The sequence below is a fragment of the Gavia stellata genome, chromosome 33 (genome assembly GCF_030936135.1).
Source record: "Gavia stellata isolate bGavSte3 chromosome 33, bGavSte3.hap2, whole genome shotgun sequence".
NCBI lineage: Eukaryota > Metazoa > Chordata > Aves > Gaviiformes > Gaviidae > Gavia > Gavia stellata.
Window position 1 is genome coordinate 1,461,167 of NC_082626.1, and position 10,235 is coordinate 1,471,401.

General features: G+C 49.7%; 2 protein-coding genes across 2 annotated transcripts; both read right to left on the reverse strand.

The window, feature by feature from the left end:
- Positions 1-4,695: 4,695 nt before the first annotated feature.
- On the reverse strand, positions 4,696-5,337 carry LOC132319953 (keratin-associated protein 5-1-like). The gene has a single exon (XM_059832030.1). The coding sequence runs from the start codon at positions 5,335-5,337 to the stop codon at positions 4,696-4,698; it is 642 nt and encodes a 213-aa protein (XP_059688013.1).
- A 2,785-nt stretch (positions 5,338-8,122) lies between these two features.
- On the reverse strand, positions 8,123-8,728 carry LOC132320061 (uncharacterized). The gene has a single exon (XM_059832183.1). The coding sequence runs from the start codon at positions 8,726-8,728 to the stop codon at positions 8,123-8,125; it is 606 nt and encodes a 201-aa protein (XP_059688166.1).
- Positions 8,729-10,235: the final 1,507 nt, after the last annotated feature.

Genomic DNA, 10,235 nt, shown 5'->3' on the forward strand with positions numbered 1-10,235 from the left:
TTGCTGCTGGCAATCCTGTGGCTTTCCATGGCAGGATCCCATGCTGCTCCCGTGGCATCTGGATCCTCTGCTCCCATGGCATCCGGATCCTCTGCTCCCATGGCATCCAGATCCACTGCTGCTCCCATGGCATCCGGATCCACCGCTGCTCCCATGGCACCCTTCACTGCTGTGGCATGGGGATCGTTCTTGCCGGTGGCACTGGTCTTTGTCCTGGCGGGAGCACATCTTTGCAGACCTGCTGGAAAGATTATGATCTTTGAGTGGGTGCGAAGGCGAGAGACACTGTGATGTCTGTCAGCTAGCAGTAATAGATGTCTAGTTAGATGGGATTATATATCAAGAATAAATTCTCATTATAAGCTAGGTTCTTGAAGAAGAGAGAAAAATTAGCAACACACGTCTGCCCGTAGCAGTCCCTGACCTGCACAGAGGACTCCGTGCTATCTTCCTTTGAGCAAGCCTTTCCTTTCTCTTCTATGTTTAGCAAAGACAAGAGTTAAAGCACTTAGTGATTAGTGAGAAGCGGTGGCCAGACAGAGTCCAGAGCTAGCCCTGAAAAGTTCTGTCCTCAGCTGTCTGAACCAGCAAGTTTTAAGTTTTCCTAGTTGCTTTCTATTATTTATGTATAGACGTGGGTGGAGAAGACAACCTAGGCAGAAGGACTGAGCAACTGTGACCAGAGACAGTCACAGAGATGAGATGTGTAAGAGAAGTCTTGACTTGAGAGTAAGTCAAGACCTCAGGATCAGGACAAAGCTGGCTATCATTAAAAGTGCAAAAGTTTGATGAAGCTGGACTTACCCCGGTTCAGCAGGAATTTGAGAGGAGATGTGAAGCTGACACGATGAGGAGAAATGGGGTGCAAGATCTTTTATAGGACGCCCAGTGTTTTTCCTCTGGAAACAAGATGAGTTCCCACTGGAGGGACTTGATTGTTCACCACCTCAAGCGCTTTGCTAATTGGAGAGTTTTTACACTGCTGTTTTGACTCACGCTATTATGACCAGATCAATATCCCGCCTTTGGTATAGCCGTTCCTCTCGTTACTCCATAAAAATGTTAATTGCCCACCACGCCTGGTGTGGTTCATGCGCAGGGATGGGGAGGTTTCTGGATGGTCTTGCTGCCTTTGAGTAAAGCATTTACTTGCTTTTTGTGCCTCATGCAAAGCAGCCGTGAGCCCAAGTTGGCAATGCAGAAATGTTAGCGGATGGGAACGTGGGATAGTAGGGTGGGCTGGTGGACTGGGTTGCAAAGGGATCCAGAAAATAAAAGGGGCTTGAAAGAGAACAAGGAAAGCCATGGTGGCATGTAGGAAAAATGAGTGCGTTTGGGCAGCTTGGGAAAAAAATCTAGGTTGTGAGTAGGCGAAGGAAACAAAGGGAATTAAGGATGCAGGTATGAGCACATGATGGGGTGGCAGAAGGCGAGCACAGAGCCCGGGGCTGGTCTATGTGGGGGTTGTCCTGAAAACAAGGAGCGTGAGCATCCTCCGCCGAGCCCTGCGGCAAGCATTGGCCGCCCGCCTCCGCTGAGGCGATAGGGCTCGGCCCTGGTGGGTTACAAAAGGAGTGGAGTCACCTCTGGGCTCTAAAGCTGTCACCGAGGTTTGGGTTTGGGCTTTAGAGGTGGGAGATGGGATGAGAGACTTTGAAGCAAACTCATGCTGGACGTGTCCAGTTGGAACGATGGGAGTGGGCATTTGCAGGTGGTGGGACGTGGCCGGGGAGTAGCAACAAAGAGAAACCTATTTCTGAGCAAAACAGCAAAGAAGCACTAAAAGCAGAGCTGCAGTATTTCAAGTCAGTCCTTTCTTTGCTGGAGGAGAGGCTTTTAACCCAAACAGAAGGAATTTAAAACCCCACCGGAGGCAGAGAACATCCAGGCAGGAGGCTCGGAAGGACAAAAGGTCTCCAACAGTGTCCCAAACCCACGATACTCATTCCAAATATCTGCTATTGGTTACCTTTATTACACTTTGATGGGAGAAAAAAGTAGGGAAGAAAGTGTTGTGACTCTGAGCTCTTTCCTCCCTCTCTGCCTCTGTCCTCACATGTACATTGGGAAGGGCATTGGGATCCGCGTCTCCATTGATTTAACGCTCTGCTTTGGGGAGAAAAGTGTCTTTCTGCCTGCAGAGCACACCAGGCCTGATCTCATCCAGGACTCTAGAGGCCACTGTAATATTAATAATAGCTCAGATCGAATTAAAATAAGAGTCAAGGAGATTCATTGCTAACCAATGGAGCTGAATCACTTGAACGAATTGATACATGAGGAAATCAGAACATGTCTGGGGATATTTCACAAACGTCAGAAGAATGAAAATTCTTGTGAAACTATTATTCACGATTCACTAATTACACCCCAGATCACGTGGATGGTGACAAACATGTTTATCATTTCTCTTGGTGATAGAGGCATCCACCATGGCCTGGTGGGGAGGATGCTCATGCCCATTGGACACCTGGACCCATGTTCAAGACAGGACCGTGCTGACCCTACAGCTGTTCTCTGAGCCCCACATATCTCCTGCAAGGCTCCTGGGTTTTGGGAGAGACTTTGCTCTGTCCCTTGATCCTATTCTGAATGGGTGGCAGTTTTTTTCTTTGGGTAATTTGTGGGGTTTATGGAAGGAATTGCCCTACTACAAGTCTCAGGAGCTGGTTTGTTCCCCAGTTTGGATCATGGTTTCTGGGTGGTTTATATGTGGTCATGATTCTTTCATACTTCAGTTATTGGTTTTCTATTTATGAAGGATATAAATGAAGCACAGAAAAAACCCAAGACCTTAGAAGGATCTGGGGGACACCCCAGGTACAAGTTCAAACCTCCAAATCCCTGAGAGGTGATTTAAACACAGAGAAGATCCCTCTTGATTTGGACAGGGATTGCTTGTAACCTCATGAAAGGTTAGACAAATCTGTGTCAAAATGGCTTAAGCAGAGCATCTCCTGCCCTGGGGTGTGGGAAGCAGCAGCTGCCCTCCTGAGGTCTCCTCCAGCCCTCTCTTCCACAGCCCAGCAAGCTTCAGAGGGGATTTGAAAGTGTATTTGGATGCCTTTGCCCCAGCCCCAGCCCCATCCTTTGCTGCAATAGTTTTGCTTGCATCTTCCTTTCCACAGAGGTCCCTGAGTCTTGCACAAGCTGTGTTGCATGCAGTGGGGGAGCTGAGCCACTGCAGCCCACGACGCAGCCCGTGGGGTGGGCATTTGGGCTGCCCCAGGGCTGGGCCAGCCCCCCAAGCATGCTTGGAATGGGGACTGTCTGCTCTGCAATGCACGTTGGCATCAGCCTCTGCATGTGTGCAAGGAAGAGGTTGGCGAGGAAGGCTTGCTGCGGTGTCAGGGCAGAGCATGTCGGCAGCCCCCATGTGTCCACCTGTAAAACCTCCATCCCAGGAAGGGGCACCCTGCTCCTGTTTTTATTTTTTTTCCTTATCCAGATCATGCTGCAGGAGAAATCTCCACCATTAATGCCGCGAAGCGGCTGGTTCTGCGATGTGTCACGTCCTGCAGGCTGGGCCAGGCAGGACACCGGGAGATGGAGACGATGGAGGCTCTCGCCTGGGCTGGGTGAGGTGTGAGGAGCCACTGGGGACACGATGCTGTGAGTCACTGGCTCCAGGTCCCTGCTTTGCTGCAACAATTCTCCCGGGTGATTCCCCTTCTAGCCCTACCGGGCCATATCTCACAAGGAGTTTGGGGCCTTTCACTCCGTTAGAGAGAGGTGGTCCAGCCAAGTGCCCCCCGATGTCTACAAACCCATTTCTAATTTCCATTTGACATGGATTCCTGGCCAGATGATCCCCGCTTCTCCTTGGGTCAAAGTCTTCAACTCTGAGACTTCTCACCCCGCCCTGTTTTTTTCCAACATCTCTCAACCGTCAGAGTGGCACCGAGCATCACTGAGCACCGGCGGCTGAAGACACATAGGTCCTGCAGGAGCTGCCGCCCTTGGGGTGAGACAAGATCTGCCACACTTGGGATCTCTGAAGGTCTAATGGACCACGGACCGGAGCATTTCTTTTCTGCCAGCTTCAGCATCCCCTCTTGCTCTGCACTAGCTGTGCCATTGCCATTCCTAAATCCTCTTTCTGACTTTTTTCCCAGGGCTTTTTTTGGAGGCTTATGATGTCATTCAAACTGTACCCATTGCCTCGTCAGTGAATGAAATGATGTGTCAAGCAGATCGTCTAATTTTTACCTCTCTGATGAAATGTGTGGTTTTTTTTTTTTACATTAGTATATTAGTATTTAATTGGTGGGTTGCGTAAAGAGTCTGTGATGAAAACTGTTAGTTACTTCTCAACAAGGAAGTTGCCTGGAGTAGGAATAAAAAGACACCGGGTTGAATCACCCAGGAACCTCGATGTGAGGGTGAACAGGGGCACTGCGAACACCAGCTTTGGCCACAAGAAGGAACAGAAGCAATTCAAAAGGATGAAGTGGAAAACACTGATGCAAGGGGATTATGAAGCATAATTTTTTATTGCCTCCACATCTGCTGTGAAATAAGGAGGTGAATAGCACTTAATATTTCACAGAGACAGCGGGTTACACCTTCAAAGCACATTACAAGCAAAATGACAGGAAGAGTGGAGATCCGTGAGCAACACGGGACATGCCAACCATCAGGGCAATGTTGCAAGAGTGAGAAGTTTCCCCCATTCACCCCCACTCCTCATGTCCTCTACTTTATCTTCCGGGCTGGCACTTTGCAGACCTGCTTTTGCTGCTGGCTTGGGATGCACTTTGCCGCGGGCATGCAGCCTTGCTGCACCGGAGGGGGACAGGTCTGCACTGGGCAGCACTGTGGGATGCACTGCGTTGGCTTGCTGTAGCACGGCTTCCCCCCCTGATACCCTGATCCATGGCATGTCTCAGAGCAGACCGACCTCCCGTAGCTGTGGCATCCCCCCGACGACCCATAGCTGTACGTGGGTCTCCTGACACAGCTCGAACCACCTCCGTGGCTTGAACCTGAGGACCCGTGGCATCTCTCGGAGCAGACCGACCTCCCGTAGCTGTGGCATCCCCCCGATGACCCATAGCTGTATGTGGGCCTCCTGACACAGCTCGAGCCCCCGCCGCCCTGGCACGAATCAGCCGCTGCATAGCCGTGGCATCTTTCGGAGCAGACTGGCTGCCGATAGCCATAATGACGGTAGTTGTGCCCTCTCATGCCTTCTATGCCTTCACCCTCGCACCCCGAGGAGCAGGTGTTATAGCCGTAACGGAAGGGTGTGCGCCGGGTGTCCAGCCAGGACCCCGAGGGATCATACCAGGTTGAGTTCAAGTTGAAGTACGATTCTCTTCCAGAAGAGTATATCATGTTTGAGTTGTAGGGAAAAACCTGAAAAACACATGGCCAAATAGGCTTGCATTTCCATCTCCTCTGTTTTCATTTAGTTTCCCATAAAACTGCTTTAGTGAGCCATTTATAGGTCAACCTTGCTTATCCTGAAAGCCTGGATTTAAAGGAAGTTCTTCCAGTTGCCCAATACTGGTCATATTATGTCCAAATCCTCTTTCTGACCTTACCCTTGATTTTTTTCCCCTCCAAGAACAGAAACAACCATAAGGCACTGCAGCACATAGTGGCGTTGCTGTAAATCCCATACCCAAGTCCCTCAATAGCTTCTTTCTTGGCTTAGCCCACCGTCCTCTAGCCCTTGTGTGTAGAGCATGGTCTGAAGGACAGTGCAAGCATGCCAGGTCCATGACCTCCTGAATCCAGACACCCATCCAAAAATGAACCCGGCTGCTCCAGGATGTGTCTTACCCAATTCGCGAGGGAAGGCAGACGCTGACCGGGGAGCAGATTGTGAGAGGCAAAGGGACGGAGGCCTTTTATATGGTTCCAAGTCTTCCCCTTGTAAATGAAACACGCAGCAGGAACGAGGATTAAATTATTTATTGACAAAACATCTCCTCCATTTGGATGCTGTTCCCAGTGCTCGGCATGTTCTGCTTGACTCATGATTCTTGATAAGCATCTCTTAATTATAATGTAGTTACTGAGTGGTGCACATAAAGGACTCACATCGTTTAAGCCACACATTGGCTATGTGAGGCAGGTAATAAAATACTTATTCACCATCTCCAGAGGACCGAGACACTGAGTGGAGCCTGACGGGTGACCTATGAGTCAGGAGCCGTGATGTGCATAGCGCTAATGTCCTAGCCTTCCCCTTCTGCTACCCGTGAGGAGCGTTTCCAGGTGTCTGAAGCACAGACAGGTGATTGGGAAGAGCCAGCTCAGGGTCACCAAAAGCAAATTGTGCTGATGGGTTTCGGTGATGAAGACGCTGGCTCTCTGGATGGCGGAGTGCGATGGATGGTGCTACCTCAACTTTTGGCACAGCCTTCCATGGCAGCCTTGTAGTTAAACTGGTGGAGGTATGGACTGGATGGGTAAACTACATGGTGGGTAAAAAACTGGCTGATACTGGTGCTGGTGCTGTTTAACAACTTCCTTAATGCCCTGAATAATGGGGTGCACTTGGCAAATCTACAGGTGGCACCAAATTGGGGTGAGCAGCTGAAACTGCTGGCGGATGGGACCTGGGCAAGCTGGAGAAGTGGTCCTGTGGCTGGGATGGACTAAATGGGATGGGAGGGCTGGGGTGGCTGGTGAAAAGCATTTCCGAAGGAAAGATGGACCAAAGCTCATCTGGAAGTGCCGGCGTGGGGGCTAAGCTGGCCCTTGGTCTGTGGGCTCGGAGTCAGCCCTCCGGGCACTGTGCCGGGACGGTGCCTGGGAACTGGCTTCAGTGAGAAGAGGCTGGGAAGAAAATAGCTAATAAAATAAGGGATCTCTGAAGTTAAAGTTCATATGTAAGTGTTTTTTCATTTGATTAAAATTAGACATGAGAAAAATAAATTGTGTTTTTCTGCATTAAGAAAACAAGAATTAATTTCTTTTTTTCTTTCTGGTTTTCCTTGGTGGTTGCTAGCGGCTGTGAGGACACACTGGGGCTATGCTTAGGCAATACAGGGAAACCACAACATATGTTTTAATGCACCTAGCGGAAGCTTTTCTGGCAAAGTGAGAGAGAAACGGCACGTTACCAGCATGCCTGCAAGAACCGGGCAGTGGGGAGCGGCGGGGAAAGAGCCTGGCCTGCATCTTCCTGCACCGAGTGAAAAGGCATTCCTGGCATGCACAGACACGCCTCACGTGCTGGGGCGCACGCTTATTATCATGATTAACATTTATACGATGGATGGCCTCCCGGTGCAGTGTTACTATCTGGTTAATGAAGTGATGGCACACATTATGGAGCCAACTGTTTGTACCTAGATCACTTGCTGATGGACCACAGTGAAGTGCATCCATTGGTCCCGCGGTGGGTAACCACAGTGGAGAGGATTTTACAGCATGCAGATGGAGTTCAGCTTGGTGAAACCGCTACAGCCAGAGCTGAAATCCTCATTTGTGAGCTTGAATTTTGATTTTAAATGTACAAGTTTCCTTGTGGGATTTTTAATGATTTTTAATATCTTCTCATTGTAATGTTGGTAATATTTTTGGGTGTAAAAAAAAAGGAACCAAGTGTCAACTAAATTTTTTCAATTTTATTCTTGAATACACAGGGAGAAAATAAAATTGCAGGAGTCCTTGATGCTCCTGCAGTCACAGTGTGTAATTTTTTTCCAGTACAGTCCTGTCTTTGTTTTTGAACAAGCTTGAAATCACAGTCCGCTGAACCCATGGGAGAAGGTGAATCCAAGGCAGGCTGTTTCCCCATCCTTGCTCAGGGTCTTTCCATTTGGTTTCTCCATCCCCAGGCTGCTCACCTTCTCGGAAGAGGGGAGAAACGGCTGCTCTACCCTGAGGAGGAGCTAAGTGGGGTTTGGATGATTAAAGCCTATTCCCTGGCAGGGGAGGACCCTGGGAATTTAAAGTGTCAGTGCTGGGGTCGGGCAGGGGACTGCGGACCCTGGATCCAGTGTGCAAAGAGCAGCAACGAGCCATCAGCCACGGTGGCGTTGCATCGTGCCGAAAGCGGAGGTGGGAGCACCAGCGGTTTGGGCGAGGAACAAAGCATCCCCCACGCTGAGCGACGTGCGGGCATGTGCCGGGAAGGGGTCCCAGCACCTCGCTGGCCCCGCGCTCATTTCTTCTGTAGGCAGGGTGGCAAGAGAGGGACTTGCTTTTGCTGGTGCTGGCCGGGATGTAGCGGCAGGGGCACAGCGACGGGGCAGCAGTGCTGGACGGGTGGGCGGCAGCATGGGATGCAGGGGCAGCGATGTTGGAGTGGCCGCGGATGCAGTATCACAGGGGGACAGGCATCCTCCACGGGGCACTGGTCCACTCGCCTCCGGGGCTTGCCACAGCAGCCCGGCTCCTCGCAGTGCAGGGGTGGGCGGTACTGCTGCAGCGGCCGGCGATGGATTTTCACGGGTGGGGGGCAGACGGGCTGCACATGGCTCACCTCCACCCGCCGCCGGGGCTTGCCGAAATTGCAGCTTTGCTGTGGTGGGCAGCAGCTCAGGGGTGCGCACGTCTCCGTGGGCTGGCAGCCTTGCGGCTCGCTCTGGCAGGACCCCTCAATGTCGCGGCTGATGCTGCCAGGGTCATGGCAAGGGGACAGGTCCGTGGTGCCCATGGGGCTTTCGTGGCAGCATCCTGTGGAACCGTGCCACGTCCAGCCCTTCTCGCCACAGACCGAGCCGTCGTGGCACAAGTCCTGGTCGCTGTCGCCTTTAGAGTAGAGCATCTTGTGGCAGAGATGGCCAAGCCCTTGGGGATAAACAGTCTGGGAAAAAGAAAAAAATCACGGACTTCTTGTTTTTTGCTGTTTCTATGAAAAAAAAAGGGCAATCCGAGACAACTGAAACAATCCAACTCACCCTGCGACGGGTGACGGACGGGCTGAGCAGGGAGTCTGAGTCCTGAGGACAGTGCTGGGGCTGAAAGCTTTTATATGCGGCTGAGCTCTCTTGGAAATGAGGCATGCCATGGGAATTAATAGCTGAGCAGTGAGTGCCACTTCTGTATGTATATTTTTTCTGGCACTTGCTATTGGATTAATCAGCTGCAATTAGCATCTCCCTTGATGTAATGTCAGCTTAGCTCTTTGCATATGCAGTGGCCATTATCTAATTAGTTCTCCCATCAGTCATGTTCCAATACGCTGTTACCTAATGTTAGTCAGATGGGATCCTGGGATAAGGATACCTGGAATACCGTGATGCTGAGTGATGTGACCAAAAGGAGTCTCTCGTGGCAGTGGGAAAACCACAAAAAAGCCCAGGGGTCCTGGTGTCCAGTCCCACGTCCAGGCACCCAACAGCTCATGCCTTGAAACAGGGCGTTGGAGCAGAGGTATGCAAATGGTAATGTTTTTTCAGGGAGCTGAAAGAAAACAGAGAAAAATCTATCCTTGAAAACAAGCAAGCTTCCTGCCAAAATAAAGAGCAATATTTTAAAAACCGGAGAAGTTGGAAAACCAGAAATTCTGTTTTCAATAAGAAGCGATTAATTTTTCAATTCTATTTCAGCTTAACACCACCCTGACCAACCCTAAACCAGGAATCATTGTGTTTGTGGTGTGCTCCACAGAGCTGGGGTTTTTCCCCAAACTGCTCTCTGGGTGTTTTACCCACAGCTGGAAATCCAGCCCGACGCTCAGCAGAGGTGAGATGATTTTACTGCCTTTCCATGCCCTGCTCCATGCTTTGTGCCATGGTACCATGGTCTGGAAGTGCCCTGTGATGGAACAGGGGCTACGCTCAGCTTTCATTTCTACTTGAATATAATTAGAAATGGGAAAACCTCTTTTTACTATGCTAACTTTGTGAAACTGTGATTTTATTTTGTAAAGCCGGACTCCAAGTGGACTTTTGTTTATTATGTTCAAAAAATTCTGAGTTCTGGATTAGCAAGATTCAGAAAAAAACATCATTTGAAACTTATATTTCAATGCTTCTGTTCTTTCAAAACAGATATCAGGTTTTAATTAAGAACATTTTCCTCATACGATGACCTTTCTTTATGGAGTACCCTAGCACTGAAGTTGCAGAAGGCATCTAAAAAAGCATGGAGAGTACAACTAGTTCTTTAAAAATTGAAATTTCTGCCAAACAAACCCATCTTCTGACACTGAAAATGTTTTCAATCAATAGGGATCTTCTTTTTCTTTCATAAGCTTCCATCTGAAAAATCTTTGGCTTTTGATTTGTTAGTGGAAAGTTGAAATTTTCTGTGAGAAAACACAGGAGGTT

Coding starts and splice junctions, on each gene's coding strand:
- LOC132319953 (XM_059832030.1), bottom strand. CDS start 5,337: ATGATATACTCTTCTGGAAGAGAATCGTACTTCAACTTGAACTCAACC.
- LOC132320061 (XM_059832183.1), bottom strand. CDS start 8,728: ATGCTCTACTCTAAAGGCGACAGCGACCAGGACTTGTGCCACGACGGC.